This window comes from Aspergillus saccharolyticus (genome assembly GCF_003184585.1).
Source record: "Aspergillus saccharolyticus JOP 1030-1 unplaced genomic scaffold BP01scaffold_30, whole genome shotgun sequence".
Taxonomy (NCBI): Eukaryota; Fungi; Ascomycota; class Eurotiomycetes; order Eurotiales; family Aspergillaceae; genus Aspergillus; species Aspergillus saccharolyticus.
In genome coordinates, this window is record NW_020290640.1 from 136,403 (window position 1) to 158,784 (window position 22,382).

Below are 22,382 nucleotides of genomic sequence, written 5' to 3' on the forward strand. Positions count from 1 at the left end.
AAGGAGATAGTGCAGCAAACGGTAGAAGATTAGTGGAAGTAAAAAGACACTATCAATCAGTTGTAGCTCATTATTCACCACCTTCATCGCTCGAATCGTTGTCTATCGGATAATAATATATTTCGGAGAGGCTACCCATGCACCAAATCAACGCGCTGAACCCAAACTCCCATCTCAAGCAAACCCGAACCGTGTGGCCTGTACAATTACCCGACTCGATTACAGGGTATCTATGCGCCCACTTTTTCGAACATCATACACTATCATACAAAACACAACCATTTTATTGTCTCTCAAGGACCTTGAGAACCAGCTCATACGTCCCGATCGTGATCGCCGCCGACGGAACCGTCCGGAGCAGATGCGCCGTCAACCCGCCGTACAGCGCGATCACCCCCTCCTCCTTCAGGATCAGCCGCGCGCACTGCAGGATGCTGGTGTACTTCTGCCGACCGTCCGCCATGGGCGCCTGTCGCAGACGAGTGCGGATGACCTAGACGCGTCAGTATGCTCGTCCAGCTACTCCTCTCCAAAAACAACTTACCTCGTGAGGATAGGCGATCAAACACGCCACCATCTTCGACAACCCCGAGGCTCCACTCAGCGCGAGCCCCTGCACGAACTGGCTCGACTCCGGCCCCGCGCCCTCCAGATCGACCTTCTGCGCAATCAGCCCCTTGATGCGCTCGTACATGGCCAGATGCAGTGTCGTCTCGATCGTCCCCAGATAGCTCGCCGTCAGCCCACGGTACAGCCCCTTGGGCCCCTCGTGGCGCAGGATCTGCTGCGTGCAGTCCAGACTGTTCTTGTACCGGCGCGCGCCCGCCTTGTCCAGCTGCAGCCGCGTCTTGACGACCCAGATCGGGTTAGTCGCGCTGCCCGTCGCGATGCCCGCGCACGCCGCCGACATCGCGTGCACCAGCGTCGTGTCCTTGTCGCACCCCAGCAGCTCCGGCAGCAGCCGCTTGCAGTTCCCGTATGTGTAGAACTTGACCGCGCTGGCCGGCACGACGCCCGTCAGGCTGGGGCCTAGGCCCTTGAACATGCCGCGCCACCCTTCCACGCGGTGGATCGAGAACAGAATGCCGAAGGTTTCGCGGAAGTGGTTGACGGAGGAGCGGACGAACGATTGTCGTATTTGGTTGGGGTGCGGCGTCAGGCGCGTGTTGGAGGAGGTCTGATAGTAGTCGGTTTGCAGGCTGCCGGCAAAGGGCGATTAGCTGGGGGTGATAGTGAAGCAGAGGTGATGGCGCTTACCGAGTGCGGAGAACATCAAGCGGACTCGTCACGACGGCGGTTACCATCCCGCCGGTCCTAGATTGTATGAGCTGGAATCCCAAGAGACAAGTCACACAGAAACACTCACGCGCCGGCGATCAAATGAGACCATGATCCCAGGCTGGACGTGTTGACTCGATCGGGGACGGGGTCGGCCGGAAGTGTCGGCGGAAGCGGTTCCCCAGATGCGCCGCCCGTCTTGTGAACAACGGTCTGCATCGTGGCCATGAAGTGCGGAGATGAGGAAGTGAAATGAATTGGTGGGTGGGTGTTGCTCAGCACAGTTGGGAATGACAGACAAGAAAATTCACCGTGGCAAAAGTTGAGGGAGTGTCTGCTCGGCCAGGCCTGGGTCGAGAGAGATGGGAAAGTTTTTTTCTGCTGGGTTGACACGGCAGGAAAGATCCTTTACTTCCGGGCGGCGACTCGAGGCGGTCAACTGGGCTGTTTACTGGTCATGTGATCTTGTCACTTTTGGGGGTAAATCAGGCAGCCAGGCATCAGCCCACCGGATGACGGATCCACCTTCTCCCGCCAATCCCCACCGACCCAAATCCAGACTCTCGATCTTCCCCAGATATCGACGCGACGTTATCGTCTCGACGTTATCGTCTCATGCTCCCCCGCCTTCAGCAACAGCAACCCTCGTATGCCACGGCCAAAGGATTATTCTCACCTCGCTCGACACTGCAGACTGCACAAGCTCTTCACCAATGCTCCGCAGCCCCGTATCCATCCCGTCAGGCGCGTCAGGCCGTGCCCGTGGCTGATTGCTTCAGCCTGTCCGATCGCGCGGGGGAGGAATCTCCCGGAGACCCGCACATTAAGAATGGTTAGCACTATCTCAGCCTCGTCTGCCCGAGTCACCACCTGACACTAACACATCATAATCAGGAGCAGGAATCAGAACTCTTCAGCTCGCAGGAACAATATGCTTGTGCCCCGCCATTGTCCCCCCCCATCCCTTATCTCGCTCCTCCCTTCCCCCTTTCCCCGGTCGCGCGCGAGCACCCCTCTCTCCATCGCATGACCGCCTAGCCGTGTTGCACCATGTCGGACACGAAATCAACTCTTAAACCCGGAATGGCGGCTGCCACGCCAAGTCCGACCGCGGGAAACAACGAGCTAACTGCGGATCCCGTAGCTAGCACTGTGTCTGAAAGTCAAGGATCGGAAAGCAATCAAACATCGGCCACATCGCGTCCGTCCAAGCGAGCAGAGTCTGCTGACCCCCAGATCGAGGTATCCAGCCTGACCGTGGCGCCAAGCACGCAGAAGAGTGGAGAGCATCCTGCTGTAAATAGTTCGTATCAAGAATCAGAAGCCATCGGCCATACCAGTGATACAGAGTCCATCTCAACCGCCTCGTTGACAAAGACCCACCCCGCGATTCCTGATATCTCCGCATTTCAAGACACAATCGAAGTCATAAACGGAACCACCTGCAATGGACCCTGCATGGACCCGCCGTTCGAGATGAAGACCTTTGGACCGAGCGGCCCGAGGATGTATTTCTGTCTCGATTGCGTTCTACAAAGAAACTGGGGAGAGCTTCTGGTCCATGTGCTGTTGGGCGGAACATCGGTATCTGCCGCAGCCGATTGATGACTGGATGGGGGTGAAAAAACGGGGTGATTCGCATCGGAAGGAAGGAGAAGTTGCGGAAGGATCGGATGATGCCGGTAAAAGATCGGTAAAAGAGTTAGATTAATGAGGGCTGATTATTGAGCATTTGGCTCATGATGGTCGAGTTGTGGCTGTCTAAGATGCTTTTGGATCTTGTGTATACTTGACTGCCTGCTATGACTGCTGTCTACATCTTCACACCGTCTTTGGTGACCTCCGCTCGAGTGCACTCTGCACCACATGGTTGATCAACTCATCGTACGTAACACCATTATGCTCCGCAATCAGCGGCAATTGAGACCAGCGAGGGAGCAACCCGGCCAGCGGATTGATCTGTCAGCGTTAGCAGCGCGAACCACCCTGTGAGAAGGGGACTGACCTCCATGATATGAGCGATTCCCGACGCGTCCATGCGGACATCCACCCTGCCTCCATCGCGACATCGCAAAGCCCTCCAAGCCCGTAAAGCAGTGTGACATGCCAAGTCCGCCTCTTTGTCTTCACGAGAGACCTTGATCTCATCCGCCTCTCCATTCCAATCGTCCGAAGACTTGGACTTTTCCGTCGTGAAGTGAATTGCAGGTTTCGCTGACGCGTCCTTGCGCCAAACGATCTCGTCCACGCCAACCACCCAGGCATCGGCGCCTGTTCCTGCAATGCCGACCGTGAATTCCCGCCCGGGAAGATACATTTCGACCATAACTCCTAAGGACGAGGGACTGGACGCGCGAAGGGCATTCACCACGGGCGCCAACTGCTCCGCCGACAAGATCTTATTAGCCACAGCGATTCCCTTTGACGACCCCTCCGCCAATGGCTTAGCAAATAAGGGGTAGTTTGCGAGGAGTGTCTTCGCATGTCTCGAGGCGTGCATCATGCTCACGATCTCTTCTTCCGTCAGCTCCCTCTGAGGGTCGGCTTCGTCGAAGTGCACCACCGCGAACGGCGCTGTCGGAACCCCGAAATGCTCCAGCACCATCTTCGTGCGTCCCTTGTCTAAGCACAGCGCCATGGTCGCCGCGTCCGAGAATGTGCGTGGCACTTGGTACGCCTCCAGCATGGCTGCCACCTGCGCCTCCCGCGCGGGGCCGTACACCCCTTCCGTAATGTCAAAGGCCAGGTCCCAGCTCTGCGCTTCGTGCGTGGCGAGGCGGGCGACCAGCGCGTGGATACTGGGAATGCGGAGCACGGTGTGGCCGCGGGACTGCAGGGCGGCGGCGATGGCAGGAGCGGCGGCGCCGACTTCTAGGTGAGCGATGGCGGCGGGGCTGTGCCCATGATTGTGGTAGTCGGAGGGTTCTTCGTAGATGAGGGCTATTGTGAGGTGTTTGGTCATTTTGCGGGTTGATTGGAGCGGGGTTGGGTAGTTGGAACACAATGGATACGGCTGGAATCAACGGTGGATGTGAGGTTAGATGTAGTAGCTGGAGTTACGACGTTCGTTGCAACTCAAATGCATGGAATAGGGCTACAAATGCGGAGCTGGACAGGAAGTTGCGGTGTGAGGTTGACGTGGTGGATGGCCTGCATGTGCTATTGTCCTGCAGATGCAGCGATCAAGTGGTCTCCGATCGATGATTTGTCTATCGATAGGTTCAGCTTCGATCTTTCGCAGCTGTGAAGGCAGGGCCTCGGACTCTGCCATGATCCTATAGCATGCAGACCATGATCGCATTTCGCTGCAAGTCATGCATTTTTGCGGTTCAATCCATCTGGCTGGTGGATTTGTGCTTGTCAACAATTTGGTGTGCAGACAGGAATCGCTACTGAGCTGCACATACCGACAAATGATTAATTCAGCCATGAATCCTGTCACTTGCTGTGAAGAACTTGATAGACACTGTGGTTCGGTGCATGCAGTTATCGTCACACACTCGCGTCATCGCGACCAGGACTGTGCGCGCTTACTGGTGGAATCCATGTCGATACTCATTCTGTCCTGCATGCGACGATGTCAATTTCCCCTCAATCTCTGCTGCAGGTCCGGGTAAATAACGAATGCGCGGGGATGGCCTCAATTGCAGCCCCTCGGCTAATTAGCTTGGCGCATCCCCCCTGCTTCCCCTCATATTGTACCATGCACTATGCGGTTATAAATGGCCAATGACTCCGCATTGCACACAAAGCACCCCCAGACTCAAACCCCCAGACTCAGAACCCGCCATGTCTGCACCGATCATTGTCTCGCTCCTGGGGGTTGCGAGTGCAGCTGCAGCAGCCGCTTCCTCACTGCACCCCCGACTGCAAGATGGATTGGCCCAAACGCCACCAATGGGGTAGGAGTCTCCCTCGCATAACTACCTAGTTTTGTATCTGCGACTCTCCAGCTAAAAGCCAAGCGTGCGTGCCAGATGGAACACCTACAATCACTACAACTGCTACCCGAACGAGACGATTGTGCGGACCAACGCCCAGGCGCTGGTGGAATTAGGGCTCGACAAGCTGGGCTACCGCTACGTGACCACCGACTGCGGCTGGTCAGTGGCGGACCGGCTGCCCGATGGGAGTTTGACGTGGAATGCGACCTTATTTCCGCAGGGGTTCCCCGCGCTGGGGGAGTATCTCCATGAATTAGGGCTATTGTTCGGGGTGTATGGGGACGCGGGGATCTTGTTGTGTGGGAGTCCGCCCAATAATACGGGCAATTTGTGTAGGTCACCCCTTTACTTTCGCTGTATCCGACCTGCCTTGCACTGCAATCAGCACCGCTGTTTCTACCGCGATCCCCATTGGACATCAGTGCTGACTTGTAGTTCTCACACGCAGACCACGAAACCCAAGATGCCGCGACATTCGCCGCGTGGAAGATCGACGCCCTCAAATGTTCCTTCCCCCAAACAATCCAAGCAGAACAAGCAGAAAGCGAGAAAGACTAACAGAAACAGATGACAACTGCTACTCCGACGCCGCCACCAATTACCCCGACGTCAACTACGCGCCCACCACCTCCCCGGCCCCGCACTACGCCACCATGTCCCGCGCGCTGGCCGCCCTCAACCGCACCGTCCTCTTCCAGATCTGCGACTGGGGCGTCGACTTCCCTGCGCGGTGGGCGCCCGCGCTGGGCCACACCTGGCGGATCGGCAACGACATCCTCCCCGCGTGGCGCAGCATCTACCGGATCATCAACCAAGCGGCGCCGCAGACGGACGTCGCGGGCCCCGGGCAGTGGCCGGACCTCGACATGCTGGAGGTGGGGAACGGGGTGCTGTCGGTCGCGGAGGAGCAGACCCACTTCTCGCTGTGGGGGATCCTCAAAAGCCCGCTGGTCATCGGGGCGGCGCTGCGGGAGGCGAGCGAGGCGTCGCTGGCGGTGCTGATGCAGGCGGACGTGATTGCGTTTAACCAGGATCGTCTGGGGAAGAGCGCACGGCTGCGGCGGAGGTGGTCGGAGGCAGGCTATGAGGTGTGGAGTGGGCCGTTGGCCGGGGGGAGGACGGTGGCGGCGCTGGTGAATTGGTGGAATGAGTCGCGGGCGTTAACGCTCGAGCTGCCGGATATCGGGCTACAATTTGCGGGGAACGTGAGGAATGTGTGGGCAGAGGGGAGCAGCGTGGCGGATGAGGGGGTCAGGACGCGGTATACGGCGACGGTCCCGGGGCATGGGACGATGTTGCTGGAGTTGGGGGCGACGCAGCCGCGCGGGGAGTATCGGAGGGAGTGGTTCGCGGAGACGAAAGGGTGAGTGAGCCTTTCTCCTTATTTTTTGTCGTCTTCATCCTGCTGTCTGGTTAGGAATGGGGATGGTGGGGGATGGTGGTTGGTGTATGATGGCATAAGCAACTAATAATCATCAACTGCAGCAACTCCACCACCTTCTCCCCCATCTACGCCCTCACCACCAGCAACAACTACACTCTCACGCTCACCCTCGCCCGCCCGGTGTCCACTGCCACCGCCATCCGCATCGACACAGGGAACAACAGCATGGCAACCACCCTGACCATCCCCAGCCAAACCACAACCCTCACCACTCCCATCGTCCTCGACGTGGCAACCACAGCCCTCACCATCCACCACCCCTCCCAACTCAATATAACCACGATCCACCTCACCCCCCCAACCGGCACCTACCACCCTTCCACCACCTTCACCCTCTCCGGCTCAGCAACCCTAACCCCCTGCGCCGAGGGCTTCTGTCTCCCCGTCGGCAGCAAAATCGGCTACCTCTCCGAGACCGGCCTCGCCACGCACACCATCGCCGTGTCAACCGGGGGAACGAAATACGTGGAACTGGATTACATCAACAACGACATCGCCTTCGAGTCCGCCTGGGAGGAGGGGCGGAATGCAAGGAATCTGACGATTAGTGTGAATGGGGGGGTGCCCGTCAGGCTGGAGGTGCCGTTGAGTGGACGCCATAGTGAGTTGTTTGGGCCGGGGTTGGGGTGGTGGGATACGGCGACGCTGGGGGTGAGTGTCGATGGGTGGAAAGAGGGGGCAAATGAGGTTGTCGTGGGGAATGTCGGGGGTGCGGAGGGGGTGGTGAGTTGGGGGGCGGATTTCGTGGGGATGAGGGTTTTTGATTAGGAGTCGAGAGATATGGTACGGTGTATAGGAGGTAGTTCAGGCGAATGCGAGTGTATGTATATATGGTGCTCGAGTTGCATCATTCCATTTACTACTGGGTATACTGAGTATAGATCGGCTATGCAAGGGCACTTACCTCCACCCGCGTGGTCTAGCACAGGCTGGCATCACAAGTCAGCGTCCAGTTCTACGTCAGGTTCCACGTCAGGTTCTAGGGACGACAACCCCCATATCGACTGGACATACGCGACGATATCGACTCGGCCATAGTGGGCGGCCCACGCCGCCAGACAGCCCCCATCATAAAACCGCCGCTCCAACAGATTCGGCCACAGGGTCACCAGCGTGCGCACGTAGTCCAGCGTGGCGAACTTGAGAGTCTTACGGAGGAACAGACTCGGGCCGAACAGATCATTGAGATCCTCCATATTGTCGTATATAACCTGCACCACCCGGCGTGTCAGCTCGAGCCCCAACGGCAGCCGTCGCACCGCCTCGTTCAACAACCCCGGCTGCGCAGGCTTCGCCCCGTGCGCCAGCAGCAACTCCAGCATGGGGATCCGTTCGCTGACGTTCTTCCCCTCGACCAGACTCGTCCAGCAATCCAGCGCCGTCCGCCCGTGCTCCGAGGTGACATTCGGGTCGGCCCCGTGCTGCAGAAGCAGGCGCGCGATGTCCAGCCGCCGATACAGCACCGCACTGTGAAGCAGCGGCTTCGCGGCCAGGTCGTAGCTGTTCGGGTCCTGCTGGAAACGCAGGAGCGCCTTCTCGACGACGACCACCTGCCCCGTCCGCACCGCCTCCACCAGCGGCTGGCGCGGCAGCGCCCGCGAGACCCTGTCCGACCGTCGACGGGGATGGCCCTCCCGCCCGGCCTCCGTGCAGAGATACGTCCGCAGCCGGTAGTGCTTGGCCCCCGCTAGCCCGCACTCGCGCATTTCCCCCAGCAGGTTCGTCAACAGCCCGCGCAACTCCTTGCTTGTTAGTGAGAGCCTGAATGCATCTGGCGGGGGGAGGTACTCCGCGCAGAGCAGGATCAGCTCCGGCGGCAAGTCGGTCAGTAACACGCTGCGAGGAGTCTCCATTGCGAGTCGGAAACACTCGTAGAGACTTGGGGGTTTGCACCTGGAATCTGTCTACCGGAGTCGTTGATGGACGTGGAGCGCGGTCAGTCCGGCCTGGTGTTGTCGCGGTAGGTTGGTGTTGATGGTCATTTATAGGTGGGTTTCCTGCCCGGTGGGAGGCGGTTCTTTGTCGAGTGAGACAAAGAGTTGTGGACGTTTGTTGGATGAATGGGCTCTGCTGTGTTGAATAACCTTTGAGCTGGACATAGACATGGTCATTGAGCATGGGTGAATGGGGTGGTCGTGGTCTGGGCTGGAGGTGTGCCTGCTTGAGAATCATGATTTGGGGGGTTCAGTGTTTCAGTTGTATACGTCTTACACCACGGTAAAAGGATTTCTCTGCGGTTATTGACATAACAGCAAGAGGAAGATTGATCGGGAGTCAGTAAATACGGCAGCTGGGTGGGGAGAGTAAAGTCGATCCAGTCAAGACAAATGAGGCTTACCAGGAAGCTGAAAGAAAAGGGGGGTCCGGGGGTTCTCCCCCGGGAGCGCTTTATGCTCAGGAAGTTGAAAAGAAGGGATATCTCCCCGGGAAGGCTGTATTCCAGGGCTTACGCAGTGGTTGTTCTGGGTAGGGAGCCGTCCAACTAGCCATACTAAATCGGAGTTAGGGCACGGCACCGCTTCACCTCAACCAACAAAGAAGACAACGAACAAACCATTCGAACATCTCAATCTGATTGTTTGAAGTACGCTAAGCCCCAGACAATCAAAGTGAGCAACATTCACTTCCGGTCGCTTTATTCCTCTACCGTCATTGGCGGCTGCCTGCAAATGCAGAGGTTAGATCCAAGACGAAGACACTAGTTGGCTCTGAACGTCAACCTTCGAATGAAATCTTGCTAAACTAACTTGTTATTATATCTGATCCTGCTGAGGATCAAGAAGTAAATACAGTAGTCATAGAAGGATAGAAGAACGAAAGCAAAACAGACGAAAGAGAGAGACACAGAGAGAGTGCATGCGCATAGGTACTCTCCCACTTCCTCCTGGTCTCTCTCCAGCATCTGCTTGTTCATCTGCCCATCATTCCAGCATCGCTAGAACCCTGGTCTCGTCATTCCTCTGGGACAATCTCAGGTTCGACTGGCTCTGGTTCCGACCTCTAGTACCCTTGGTTTCCTGTTCAACAGACTCAAGAAGATCGACTAATATACCTCGTGTTGGTCTGATTGTTTAGACAACCTGACGACGGCGCATGCGCTGCTCGTCCCGACGGCTTTTAGCAAGGGAAATGGTCAGATCGGACGACTGGCCCGCTGTGCAGACTGTTCCGATGGCCATGTCCTGCGACGGAGTCCAGACTCCGTTGGCGCAGCGATGGAAGGAAGTGCCCGCGTTGCACCACCAGGACCCCTCGGGGCTGCAGGCGCCATTCAAAACACCGGACAGAGCACTGCTGGTGGAAGTGCTAGAGCTGGAGGTGGAAGTCGAGGTGGTCGCAACGGCGTTTTGCTGGTGTCCATTGGGGCGGCCGGGGAGCGTAGTAGCGGTAGGGGCGGCGGCGGTCGTGAGGACAGCGGTGTCAGTAGCTGCTGAAGTCGTCTCGACAGCCACGATTGGGGCAGTGGCGGTAATTTCTACGGGAGTAGTGGTCGTGGTGGTAGTAGCCGATGCAGCCGCGGTGGTAGAGCTGCCTCCCCACGCGGTAGACACGCCAGTGCAAGCAGCAGCATCCGTGGCGGCGAGACGGGATGACTCTCCATCATATTCAATCACATCACCCGGGTTAGGGAAGCGGATATCCACGCCCTCCGTGGTGGTGCAGCCGTTGATGTTGGCGACGAAGAGGTCGGGGTAGGTGCTGCGCTTCTCGACGGAACGCTTCTGGGCCGTGCTCTCGACGACAGTGATGGGCGCACAGTTCATGTACATTTCGCGGGCTCCGACGCGGTTGAACCAGGTCCAAGCCAGCGTGTAGTTACCAGCGGAGAACTCAGCCGGGATGGTGAAGTTGAACTGATACGGGTCGGGAGTCGAGGCATCGCCGCTCAGGTTGCCGTCGACGTTGGCCGGACAGCCGCCTTCGAAAGACTTGATGACCTGCCAGACGGTACTTTTGGAGGGCTGCATGTCGGTGGTCAAGCTCACCTGGCAGGAACCACCGCCGTGAACCGCGATACCGGTGAAGTTCAAGACCTGAGACACTCCGGGTTCGAAGTAGTTCATCTCATCGGCAGAGGGCCAGTCATACACTCCGTCGCGCAGCTTGCAAGGGAAGTCACTACCATCCGCAGCCAAGGGGGAATTGTTGAGGGTGGATTTGCCATAAGGGACCGGGTGGCTCATAATCATGTGGGCGCGAGCCGAGGCGAAAAGCACCGAGGCGGCAATGAGACTGGGTTGATAGAACATGTTGGATGAAATAAGAAAAGAAAGATGAGTTGTCTAAGTCAAGTTTGTTCCGGACAATTGACGCGATGGTAATGAGTGAACGGCAAGTCGTTTGCCACAGGCACAACTTACACAAAACGGAGTAAAGAATGACAGAAGGACTAGCCTGTGGAGAAGAGAATGGATTGTTTGTTGATGAATAGCATGGCATTCTGTAGTGAGTTGTAAGCTATTTATGTTGCTCAAATGGATGATGCTCCTCAGCAAAGTCTTCACTCTCAGCCATTGTCCCTTGATCGAACGTATCCAGCAGATGTTGACATGAAACAGGAACGCTCAGACGAAGATCCTGAGCAGCTAAGCGAGATCACAGTTGAATGCGGGAACGAATCATGCTCTCAAATTCTGCAATACTATTGTCCCTGCACTGGCCGCCCTGACTCGTGGTTCTTGGCTTTCCCCAACAATGGACGATCGGGATGGGCCGAATCCTGATATCCTGTAACCGAGATGCCGGAACCGCCGGAGGCGTTCGCTTAGCCACATTTGAAACACGATGCCAAGATGGCGATGGCCAACTGCCGTCTACCGCATTCCAGGGTTACACAAAGCTGCAGGGGAAGGTTCTGCATGAAATTAACGTTTCACGAGTCATGACAATGGGTATCTTATCGAATACCACGGATACCTACATAGTACATACTCCGTACACAGCATGCCGTATACTTCCGACGCTCGGGAAATTAACGCTTCGGCCCGCCCCATTCCTTCCAGATATTGCCCAAACGGGACGGGAGCAATGTCACACACTCAACTGTGGTCATAGAGAGTATAGAATGCAGTGGCCGTCACCAAAGGGTAATAATCACGCTGAGCTCGAATATCCCGCACGGGGCAGCTGTGCGGCCAGCCACAACTTTTCGTTAGCTATGCTGGATGTGACGATCGCCCGCTTGCCTCTTCGGGTAAATAGACGGTGTCATACGCATCTGAAAAGGTGGGTCTTAAAAATCTCACTCATCCTAAGAAAACGACAGAGCATGTCAATGAACTATTCTGCGAAAAATTCCTTTTACTCGCGTAGTCGATTCTGGCAAGTTCTTGAGATCTCTACGTGGTATTGACAACGTCTTGCGCAAGTGCCATCATTTCCGCCATCTCTGCCTGCCAATCCTTTTAAGCCATGAGCATTCTCTGACCAAATCAATGGCTTTCAGGTACTTTAGAAGAAGGGTCCCTTTACGCATGATTGTTAGCAATGTCCAACCTCGGGGGCCCGTTGTCAGTCCAATCGACAGGCCGTACGGAGTATATGGCGATAATACTCCGTAGTTACCTATCGTTCGTCGCATCTGCATCGAATATAGGTGTCATATGCATCGTTTGGGTTGTCCGTTCTACTGCATACAAACTGAACTCTACTCCGTAACAGGCACTGAGGAGAAAAGGCTGTGTGTATACTGCGGCAGCAGTACTGGCGTTAATGCTTCATTACGTTCTGTCATAATCGCTATTTGTGTGACAGTGAGGCTTTTTTTCCATAATCTGTTTTTTTGACCTGCACCAAGCAGTCATCGAGTATCAAATGGTTGTAGCTCGTGATTGTGCCGTACCTAGTCCCGAGCTTGAACTGCAGCGAGCTCGCTCAAAGCCCTGAGCGACGTCACAACGGGCTTCTATCCAGCCAATAACCCAGTGATATATAGCCCTGCTGGCCCGGTATGATGTCTTGCGTTTCCCCGTCTTTCGAGTCGTTTCTCACCCACTGGCAACCAGCAGGTATCAGCAATGCTTCGACGAACCTAACAATACATTTGATCATTATCCTCCCTTTCTTGCATTAGCTTTTCAGCCTCTTGCAGTGCCTGCTCAACACCTCCTAGGCAATGCAAACAACACATGCAATATCATTCAGATCTTGACCCACTAGACTGAAACTCCAACAACTTGACAAGAATATTGGAATGAGAAAGCAGATCCCCGCCCCTTGCTTTTGTTTTTCTGTGAACTTGCGAATCATTCCTGCTTCTGTCGTGAACTAGACATGCAAGTAAGCCATCGTGATAGTGGAGCCTCAATCCCACGCTAGCGGTCTAGTCCGTGCAGAACCCTTGCTTACCCGCACCCGCTGACGTTGGCGGATTCCACGGGGTACTCATGTTTGCTACACGAGTTTCCGTGCTTACAGAGCACAGAACACCAACACTGGTCCCTGATGACTCGGGGTCAAGCTATGGTTGGTGTTACTATTCTTCTTCAGGATCTCCGTCTGCTCGGGGCGCCCGACGCTTACGCATACGAGCAGCCACGAGGTTGCTTCGGGATGAAGCTGACCGGGATGAAGAAAACTATGTGGAGTCCGGCTGCAGTTCACTAATCATATCTCGCCAGGCAACGAATCAAAGCCTTTCTCGACTTGACTCGGAGACTTTCGTTTGACTGCGCGATGCGTCGGACTCCGACGACGGACGGAATTGATGTAGAGAATCTGCGGAGAGATAGGATGGCGTTTAGGGATAAGTACTATCACTGAGAACTATAAAAGGAGCCTCATTCCCGGGCTCAGTGCAAGAAACCAAGCCAACAAGCCCTCTGCCTCCTCACCTCATTTCCAACCAGTTCACCGCGCAAGCACAGGCACTCCACCATGCAACTCACCGTCAGAATACCCCTATCCCCAGACCTATTCTCAGTAAAGTACATGCATTAACACCTTGCACAGGCTCTAACCCTCCTCTCCACCGCCGTCACAGCCACGGCCCTGGCGCAGGTCTCCATCGACTTCTACTTCACCAACGACACCTGCTCAACCACTCCCACCGTCACCTACAGCATATACGAGAACTCCTGCTTTGGCATCGAGGGGTACCCCTGGGAATCCATCGCGCCCTACCTCTCCAGCGGCACCTGCAGCGACGCCACCAAGTCGCCCGTGCTCTACACCTACACCTCGCAGGAAGATGACTGCATCAGTGGACTCTATGCTACCTACGACGTGACCGATGAGCACACCTGTTACGCTGTGGACGCGGAGTATCTCCAGCGGCTTTTGGTGAAGTGTGAGTGAGCGGGTGGATCGGCTGGCTGTCATGGGTCTGATATGGCTTGTCGGGGTATTTTGGCCGATATCGCTCCTGCTCGAAGGTAATCATGGACTCTGGTCGGTGACGATTTGAATAGAGATGTAGCTAGCACCACGAATTCAACATTTATGCTCTCGAGAACGTCAAGTGGGTATGTACTGAGTTGGCTTGATGAAGATCATGAGGTGTAGCAGGTGGGTGAGATTGCACCATAATCAATGTTGATAGCTTCACTGCAACGAATGATGAGACCTTAACAGCGGTAAGGAATATTATTTGTTTAGTTATAGATTGCTAGTATTTCCAGTAAGATAACTGAGCGACTGAATCTCAGAAGCACTATTCTGTCGAGCACCGGTTACTACACATACAAGATCCATGTAAAGAACCAGCAAGATCATACCTACGAGCGGCGCGCCAGTTGTAGATCGTGTATGAAGAGCCCCCTTCCGTATCTTTGTTGAACGTATTGCCGGGGACGGCTTCTCCTAGCCCTAACTACCATCAGAACAAGCCCGGGACTGAGACATGCGATGCACCGAGCGACATGATGTATGCATCAATTATACTCTGGCTCCTCATCGCCCCCACAGAAAAGCGCGCACACTGGAGAATCGTTCTCGTAAGCCGTTGCCTGGAGCATATCAATCAGTTTGAATATCCCTGCCCACGGTGCATCTGCGTCTTACGGGGCCAGCTCGTACCCTACAACCCCCTTTTTACTTCCAACAGTGATTTCCCAAGGTGGAACCGAAAACAAAGTCCTGGCCTGCCGGCCCCAGAAGATAAAAAGCATAAGCGGTGGTTTTTGAAGCAGAGATGGTAGAAGAGGGGGGGAGGCGGCGGGAGAAACTTAGTCACTGAGAGGATTCGGAGCGGCACTGGTAGTGTGTACACTACTCAACTCATGTTAAAGGCCACTATTCTTGCAGATTATCCACAGAGGTTGTCAGTAAATTCCCAATTCCATTCAGAATAAAAGTGCGATTAGGTTGACGTGGAAAACTGAACGGAGAAACTCTAGTTCTACGGAATCGGGTGGTGTTGGTAGTAGATGGGGGTTTCATCTGCGAGTAGATTCAACATCCAATCTTCACCAGGATAACAGATTTCTCATAGGTTCGATGTATGCCTCAAGCATATCCGTCATTGCATCTAGTGATGGATTTCATTGAAACAGCCATAAGAGCCGAGCCCTCCACAACAAAAAGAAACGACAACAGTCGGATTTGAACCGACGCCTCCGAAGAGAATAGATTTCTAGTCTATCGCCTTAGACCGCTCGGCCATATTGTCTAGATAGAGGTATTGTTACAAAGATTGGTTATATATTCGAGCAGTGGCTTCAGGCCCAAAGCCAGGGTGATACCGAATGCTTGGGACAATATATGGTCTGATCGAGACAATCGAAGAATGCGGAGGAGAGATTCTGAATCATATTCTATCTGTACTGAGGACTGTCCGGAAGACTCTATAGAATGCAGCCTAATTCTTCCTTATCGTAAGGCTTAATGGAAGTTTCGAGATTGAAGAGTAAGGCCATTTCATATTCAAGTTCAAAAAAATATTCCGACAGATATCACGAAGGTAAGTAGTCCCTCAGTGAGGTTATGCTTTCTTAGCTGATTTTGTACCACAAGTTTGAGAGACAGCCCTACGGGAGCTCCGCACATAGAGAATCACAAACAGATAGTCAATCATGTATAATCCCGTCGCCAGAACCCCCAAGCCTAGAGTGTACCAGAGCCACGGGCGCTTGCCGAGCCACATTAGTACTTTTGCATCGGAGTGGTGCCACGTGCTGCTTTCAAGATCAGTGATGTAAGGGGCCAGCTCGGTTTTATTAATGATCTCAATCCCTTCCGGCCACGGGAAGGGCCGAGATTGCTGCTGTTGATTCTGCTGTCCTAGTAAATATTCCTTCAATACTAGAGACAAAAACATTGGCCCCGCCGATGCCATGATCGCAGAGTAAGGTTGTAAGCGCGCCCAGGGGTGAGTGAACTGAGCCGAATCGGGTAGCTTGGCTATCGCAGCGCCGTACACAGGGTGACGCGGCGTCGTAACAAGAAAGTCATTCGTCACTCCAGTCGGGGTAGTGGATTTGAAAATGGCGAGATCCCGCCCTGGGTTGTCATTCAGGAGTGCTTGGACTGGAATCGGCTGGATGCACCAGGTATCCATGTCGAGATATATCCCGCCGTAGTGATAGAGAACAAAGTAGCGCAGTGCATCGGCCCGCTGGATTGGGAAAGTATAGGTATCCCACGTTGGAAGGAACCAGGGGTAATGCTTAGAGATAAAGTCACGGGCAGATTCATCTGTCCATAACTACAAAGGAGGTGAATAGTGGTCGAAAGCAGGATGTATGTCAGAACTTACCATATATTGGTAGTTGGCGTATACTTCAACGCAACTCTGCTGGGAATTTTGCCAGCGCTCGGGGATATTTTCAGTAGCCGCGGTTTGGTGGAGTATCAACGGAATCCCGCTCGGGTTTGGATATTCACTTAGGTTTTGGGGAAGTAAATTGCTGGAGGGTAAAGTTCCACGAGCAGCAAACAATTCTTGATTTCGATATAGCAGGGTGATCAAGGGCCGAAGAGTGTGTAGAAGCAGCCCGACGACAGTCAAGTCTATCAGCAAGAGTAGAAGAAAAAGCTTTGTCCTCGTGCAACTCAGTCCTAGTCTTGAGACCTCTTGTCTTTGCTCAGGACAACATTCCATGTCTCGCGCATCCTCGTCCGACGATGTAGGGTTGTTTTGTCTGATACGCGAAGATGTCCAGGCGATCCATTGGTGCAAAGGCGATGCGAACAGCATTGGAGTGACTGGTTTCTGTACTCTGCTTGAGAGGGCGTAAATCCGTATATCTCCTACACAATCTTTTGCAGTCCGTTCGATGAAAGTTGTTTTGAATTTACTTTGACCCTGTATCGACAATCGGGATTGTCGCTTTATACATGGAGCTTAAATGCCCCGCTATGGAGATGCTTTTAGCTTTTGGATTAGCTCTACTCTGTAGCTGGACGTACGCGTAATGTCGATCATGGGCAACCAGATAATTTAGAAAGTAGCTAGGGGAAGGAAGGAGCACCTGCTCCTCTCGTATTGTGCAACTTTAGATGAGAAGAGATTTGTCGTATGGCCCAAGAGTTTCGGCCGAACCAAAGCGTCACAGTGGCAAGAACCATTCGAAACACCAATACGAAGATCAAGAGTGGTGTACCTATGGCATTTGAAGTGAGAGATTCTTTTTTTCACCTGAATAACCTGAAAGAATAGGGTCGGCGTAATCCATGACGCCATAGCCGAGTTCCGTACCGTTATTAAACTTAAACCTGCCGCAAACCCAACCGGGTCCACTACCCTAATTGTTATTTCAAAATAAGATTTAGGTAAGTAAAGAGTTCCAAGGGCCACCTCTATACTAAGCAATTAATGCATCGTCAGCTGATTGTCTGGTCCGCGGAAAAGGAAGACGCGTACGCAGATCACATGCTGAATCAGACCAAGGGACAGATCCTTCTCATTAGACAAAGAAGATAGAGAGACAAATCGGGAGAGAAAACGTCCATCACTACTGCTTAGGAACATAACCTTTATAATCTGAAGAGGCTACCGACCTAATGACAGTGCGATTGCGAATAGTGTGCTGCTCTACACAAAAGAGCGGAAGTCCTGATCCAACAATGAATTGTCCCGAATTGCTTAATTTCAATGAATTGGACCCCATCAGTCCCCATGAATTGCGCCTTGCCGATGGTCAGTCTTACACTGAGTATACCGGTTGAGGGGATCTCAGACTTATATTAATATGGTCGGATATCCAAGGCACGGACCCAAATCGCCCAACGCTATTTGCGATCAAGGGGATAGTGTTTGATGTCAGCCAAAATCCCTCCTTTGCGCCAGGGGGATGTTATCACGGTATGTAATAGACCTCAAAATAAATGTACAAATAGGATTAATGTCAAATGATTATGTATAGAGCTCGCTGGGAAGGATCCTTCTCGTGCACTGGCCCGATCATCATTTCACAAGTCACGTTGCAAGGCTGAGTTCCATGACCTAGGCGAGCAAGAGCAAACCATACTTAATGAGTGGTTTGAGCACTACCTGAAACGATATAAAATTGTAGGAAAAGTAGTGGTTGGGGACACCGTTGACGATACTGGGGATTAGCTTCGTTGTTGGAAAATTATTAATAAAGTAGTTCTTCCCCATTTTCGAGTATAGGAGGTTATAAAAGCAAGGAAACTCGAAGGGAATAACACAAATATTTGTCTTACTCTCTAAGCTAGTCTCTTTGTATTGGATCTGCTACTTCTGAAAAATTCTTCAACGCCTCTCCAGCACTGTGTTGTAGTGTCCGACCTGGTAAAGTGCAACTGCACTGTATTGTTACTATAGGCCATGTGCTCTCCAGTCCGCCAGACTCTGCCACTTTAATTCAGGTCCGCTCTACTGAGATTGAGAGCTCGCTTAATATTTATTTCTGTGCTCTCCCTGATAGCTCTAGACTAAGGCAGCAACGGGGGTAATAATAATAAGTAAAGAAACCAGTCTACTCTGGCTCAGCATTTTTACTACTAGTTTGAGCGAGAGGCTGGCGCTCATATTTATTCACAGCATGTCCGTTCTGCTCTCCAGATCTATCCAGTCTGTTTCTAACATCTATTCCTTCTCTTCTATCAATTGTATCAGATCAATGGGGCTCTCCGAGCACATCGAGCCTGTCTAGCACCCGTAGGTCATTTGCAGTGGCCTATAAAACTGATGGCTAATCCAACCTAAACAGAACCTACCTCGGCATAAGCAGTTGACTACTTAGTCTCCCGGTGTGCCCATGGTTGTTCAAGCTAAAACTTCATTGAGCAGAGAAAGAACCAGTCATGACTGCGTTACTGAAGGCAACAGGCTGGCTTCTACCCACCACCTTCAGGCTTGTCAGATATCAGTTATATAATTGTTCGCTGCAGAGGGTAGGATCATTACATACAAAGCATGAAAGAGAAGAGGGAAACTGACGTTGCTGAGCGGCCAGATACTCTTTGCTGAACGGGTAATCATTGTAGCCAATTTCATTCTTTGCCAGGTAGAAGGTTGGCCGGTTGTACTTGTTCAGCTCAATCTTATGCCGAATCCTGAAGACCAGATCGGGATTTGCCAGAAAATGGCGACCAAAAGCAACTAATGTATTCCACTTGTTGTATCGCTTCTCTACAGCCCAGGCGGCCGTCTCGGGATGGTAACCCCCCGCGACAATTACCGGAGACCGATTATCCCAGGCTTCCAGAATAAAGTCCAAGGTCTTCCCCTGGTTGACGGCTTTGCCGCCAAAGATCAATGCGCCGGGGTCCCCCGTTGCTTCCACAAGAGACAAGTAAGCAAGAGGCGGCACCGTCGTTTTTAACTGCGCAATAAGGTAGAGGTACTGTCCGTGGATGTCCCCTTTCTCGGCTTGCTGAAAGGCTGCATAGGGGGATAGTCGGAGGGCGACTCGGTCAGCACCAACAGCATCCACGACTGCCTTGATGACTTCCAGGACTAGCCTTGCACGGTTCTCTGTGGATCCACCCCACTTGTCGGTGCGCTTGTTGACTGCATCAGAGAGAAACTGATCGAGAAGATAGCCATGGGCGCAGTGCACCTCCACCCCATCACCCCCGGCGGCGATGACTCGCTTAGCAGTATCGGCAAAGCTTTGAATCGTCTCCACGATATCCTCCTCCGTCATTTCCTCAGGGACCGCATCAACACCTTCCATCGGAACCGCGCTGCTCGAACGGTACTTCAGTCCTTTGCGCCTCATTAGCTCTGGATAAGAGGCCCGGCCCATGCCCCAGACCTGCTGGAAGTAGTAGGACCCTTTCTCATGGACCGCGTCGATGATCGTTTTCCAAGCCACAATCTGACGGTCACTAACAAAGCCCGGAGTGTTATCCTGGCCCTCCTCAAGATGAGAAACCGCAGTCGCTTCGGAGATCACCAGTGTTCCTGGCGTCGACGCACGGTCGGCATAATACCGAGCCATAAACGGCAGCGGGGTGTGATCATCATCATTGCGGTTGCGTGTCAAAGGAGGGAACACAATGCGATGGCTGAGCTTCATCCTGCCCACTTGTATTGGCTCGAACAATCTGCTCGATGCAGGGTTGACTGTGGGCGCCATGGTCTTGGTGGCCGGCGCTGGACCGGTGGAGGTAGCGGTGACTGTTGCCATCTGCGCAGGGGTCAATGTTGAAATGTGTTGGTGGTTTCTAGAAAGAACAGTCAAGAAGCTTCTTGAAGGGTTCGATTGCAAGGATGACTATGAGTTGAGATCTGATGATAGGAGTGAGATGTAGCACATGGATGGAGCGGGTGGTGGGAGAAATTTTATAGTTCTAGCAATGATAAAAGCAGGGTGTGCTTCACTTCCAGCTGGCACCCAGACATCTACACGCAAGACTCCGTGGCCCTGTTATGTTGCTTGGAAATCACTGGCACCGAAGAGAATGTAACAATGCATAAGCTGTCTGTTCCATTTGTCTGAGAGCCGGAGTTACGGAGTATAACAACATGATGTGTCTATATGCCCGCAAATAGGAGCAACTCCGGCTGTCAGACCATCCACCCTTTACATAGCGCCAGTGCTTGAGAAGACGATAGCCATGAACTGATCTCGTGCTTTATTGGTTTGTGCCAAAGAACCCTAGTTGAACATGAGTTAATGAGCCAGGTTCCGGACATGTCAAAATGAATACTGCAAAACAGCGACAAGCTGACTTCTTCATCACACCAAATGCACCGTATCTAGGCATCATAAAGGAGAGCACATAGTAATGCCACAGAGCATTTGCAGCGGGCTTTTGCCGCCGAAGCTTCAAAACGTAAACTAATCATCGATACTCAACATCGTCATTGGGACATCCGCGACTCCGAGTCCGCAACTCACACAACTCCGCAACTCCGCAACTCCGCAATAGAGGCATGCTAAGCACCGGCAAATTCAAAATTGTATAAATATCTGGAAGAAAAGGCTTTGAGATATGAATAACAACCCTCAACATCATTTCAAGAATATAATAAGAGTACACATACCATGGCATCTCCCTCAGATAACCATAAAACCGAATCATATTTCCCCTTAGCAGGCGCCCGACAGGACGGATGGTCTCACGAAGACAGAGCAACAGCCACATGCTTCTGCGGTGCTGTACAGCTGAGCTTTGTAAGTCCCCATGATCTACACCTGTCTTTCAGGATCATTTCCCTTCCTTACATGAGACAACATCTCTAGCCGACCCAGGGTCCCGGTCTCGTCGACACCTTCATCTGTCACTGCACTGACTGCCGCAAAATCACCGCGTCCATGTTCGCCTCGAACTTCACCGTCGACGATGATTATTTGATCCATGAGCGCGGTCGGGAGTCTCTGTCATCATACAGCCAGTCCAAAACTGTGGGCACGGGCAATACCATGACCAACTTTTTCTGCTCTACGTGCGGCACCCTGGTGTACCGCGTTAGCACCGGCTTCCCAGGCATGAGCATCCTACGCATTGGAACCATCGATGATTTCAATCTGCATGAAACCAAGCTGAAGCCTCGGATCGAACAGTTTGTCAAGGATCGGGTGGGTTGGCTGAGCGCGGCGGAGGGGGTCAGTCAAGTGCATGGTAATGCCTACGCGTGAGGGCGGTCAATACCGTACTGGGGCCCCGAGTGATTGAGGCAACTGCATCATGTATACATTGACATCCTTTGTTGGAGAAGAATGGTCGTTAGAAGTGGAGGGCCAGAGCTGTATTCATAGATCACGGGGCAAGAACGATCTAGGTAATACTAAGTAATCCATTTCATGAAAGGAACGTGCGATTATTTTCTGATGAAGTCTTTACTTTCTCTGTTGTGACAACCTTCTTGTCAGCCCTTGTTATTTGGATTGTGGCATGGACACAATGAACAACTGATCAGCTTATCATATTTAGGTCAGAACCGACGTTCTCTCGAAAAACCTCGACTCCGTGACTGGCTTTCTCATGCTTTAGATGAGACTTTCGGGTACTCATGTCTTTCGGAAGATATCCATCGAGCCGGACTGAAAGGCACGAACTGATGCTGGTTTACTTATTGCTCAAGTAACTTGGAGTAAGCATAAAGAGAAGGAACACTACCCCCGCGAATGGAAGCAAGCGCAGTAGTAAAACTAGATCATAATAGGCACCTATCCTTCAGGCTGCTCAAGATTGTTGCCTGCGCACTACCTAAAAGTAGACATGTTCTAGACCTCGTAGTTGCTAGGTTCAAGGCCATGCTACCAATCAAACCGGGGGTCAGTCATGGAAAGATCGCTCCCGTAGTATTCGTAGGAATATAATTCATCGATATTTTGCAGGTTTCAAGAGTCATCAACAAT

General features: G+C 53.0%; 12 protein-coding genes and 1 non-coding gene across 13 annotated transcripts; 6 read left to right on the plus strand and 7 right to left on the minus strand.

Annotated features, from left to right (window-relative positions):
- Positions 1-66: 66 nt before the first annotated feature.
- Positions 67-1,655, minus strand: BP01DRAFT_324251 (putative mitochondrial carrier protein (Rim2)). Its single transcript, XM_025572819.1, has 4 exons — positions 1,367-1,655; positions 1,258-1,314; positions 545-1,199; positions 67-493 (listed from the first exon to the last, which is right to left on the minus strand). Exons 1-4 carry the CDS (start codon positions 1,504-1,506, stop codon positions 284-286), a joined length of 1,062 nt encoding a protein of 353 aa, XP_025428957.1. The 5' UTR covers positions 1,507-1,655; the 3' UTR covers positions 67-283.
- BP01DRAFT_122232 (uncharacterized protein) lies at positions 1,366-2,158 on the plus strand. Its single transcript, XM_025570413.1, has one exon. The coding sequence runs from the start codon at positions 1,641-1,643 to the stop codon at positions 2,046-2,048; it is 408 nt and encodes a 135-aa protein (XP_025428958.1). The 5' UTR covers positions 1,366-1,640; the 3' UTR covers positions 2,049-2,158.
- Position 2,159: 1 nt separating this feature from the next.
- On the plus strand, positions 2,160-2,991 carry BP01DRAFT_122224 (uncharacterized protein). The gene has a single exon (XM_025570412.1). The coding sequence runs from the start codon at positions 2,329-2,331 to the stop codon at positions 2,881-2,883; it is 555 nt and encodes a 184-aa protein (XP_025428959.1). The 5' UTR covers positions 2,160-2,328; the 3' UTR covers positions 2,884-2,991.
- BP01DRAFT_122216 (D-alanine--D-alanine ligase family protein) lies at positions 2,992-4,416 on the minus strand. Its single transcript, XM_025570411.1, has 2 exons — positions 3,284-4,416; positions 2,992-3,237 (listed from the first exon to the last, which is right to left on the minus strand). Exons 1-2 carry the CDS (start codon positions 4,238-4,240, stop codon positions 3,100-3,102), a joined length of 1,095 nt encoding a protein of 364 aa, XP_025428960.1. The 5' UTR covers positions 4,241-4,416; the 3' UTR covers positions 2,992-3,099.
- A 651-nt stretch (positions 4,417-5,067) lies between these two features.
- BP01DRAFT_367717 (alpha-galactosidase D) lies at positions 5,068-7,434 on the plus strand (the record flags this gene model as incomplete). Its single annotated transcript, XM_025576472.1, has 4 exons — positions 5,068-5,180; positions 5,256-5,554; positions 5,790-6,585; positions 6,708-7,434. The coding sequence occupies 4 exons, from the start codon at positions 5,068-5,070 to the stop codon at positions 7,432-7,434; spliced, it is 1,935 nt and encodes a 644-aa protein (XP_025428961.1).
- Positions 7,435-7,601: 167 nt separating this feature from the next.
- On the minus strand, positions 7,602-8,550 carry BP01DRAFT_403900 (uncharacterized protein; the record flags this gene model as incomplete). The annotated part of the gene is made up of 1 exon (XM_025578695.1): positions 7,602-8,550. The coding sequence occupies exon 1, from the start codon at positions 8,517-8,519 to the stop codon at positions 7,602-7,604; it is 918 nt and encodes a 305-aa protein (XP_025428962.1). The 5' UTR covers positions 8,520-8,550.
- Positions 8,551-9,737: 1,187 nt separating this feature from the next.
- Positions 9,738-10,916, minus strand: BP01DRAFT_403902 (uncharacterized protein; the record flags this gene model as incomplete). Its single annotated transcript, XM_025578696.1, has 1 exon — positions 9,738-10,916. One exon carries the CDS (start codon positions 10,914-10,916, stop codon positions 9,738-9,740), a length of 1,179 nt encoding a protein of 392 aa, XP_025428963.1.
- Positions 10,917-13,338: 2,422 nt separating this feature from the next.
- On the plus strand, positions 13,339-14,017 carry BP01DRAFT_122277 (uncharacterized protein). Its single transcript, XM_025570414.1, has 2 exons — positions 13,339-13,554; positions 13,618-14,017. Exons 1-2 carry the CDS (start codon positions 13,543-13,545, stop codon positions 13,960-13,962), a joined length of 357 nt encoding a protein of 118 aa, XP_025428964.1. The 5' UTR covers positions 13,339-13,542; the 3' UTR covers positions 13,963-14,017.
- A 1,175-nt stretch (positions 14,018-15,192) lies between these two features.
- Positions 15,193-15,274, minus strand: BP01DRAFT_t238. The gene has a single exon. It is a non-coding gene; the product is annotated as a tRNA-Ser (tRNA).
- Positions 15,275-15,586: 312 nt separating this feature from the next.
- On the minus strand, positions 15,587-16,705 carry BP01DRAFT_403905 (glycosyltransferase family 32 protein; the record flags this gene model as incomplete). Its single annotated transcript, XM_025578697.1, has 2 exons — positions 15,587-16,309; positions 16,361-16,705. 2 exons carry the CDS (start codon positions 16,703-16,705, stop codon positions 15,587-15,589), a joined length of 1,068 nt encoding a protein of 355 aa, XP_025428965.1.
- Positions 16,706-17,811: 1,106 nt separating this feature from the next.
- BP01DRAFT_278124 (uncharacterized protein) lies at positions 17,812-18,127 on the plus strand (the record flags this gene model as incomplete). Its single annotated transcript, XM_025571422.1, has 2 exons — positions 17,812-17,908; positions 17,970-18,127. Coding segments are annotated over 2 exons (255 nt in total), but the record flags the coding sequence as incomplete, so codon positions are not given.
- A 779-nt stretch (positions 18,128-18,906) lies between these two features.
- Positions 18,907-20,153, minus strand: BP01DRAFT_367721 (alkene reductase; the record flags this gene model as incomplete). Its single annotated transcript, XM_025576473.1, has 2 exons — positions 18,907-18,924; positions 18,981-20,153. The coding sequence occupies 2 exons, from the start codon at positions 20,151-20,153 to the stop codon at positions 18,907-18,909; spliced, it is 1,191 nt and encodes a 396-aa protein (XP_025428967.1).
- A 912-nt stretch (positions 20,154-21,065) lies between these two features.
- On the plus strand, positions 21,066-21,659 carry BP01DRAFT_384932 (GFA family protein; the record flags this gene model as incomplete). The annotated part of the gene is made up of 2 exons (XM_025577555.1): positions 21,066-21,194; positions 21,264-21,659. 2 exons carry the CDS (start codon positions 21,066-21,068, stop codon positions 21,657-21,659), a joined length of 525 nt encoding a protein of 174 aa, XP_025428968.1.
- Between the last annotated feature and the right edge of the window lie 723 nt (positions 21,660-22,382).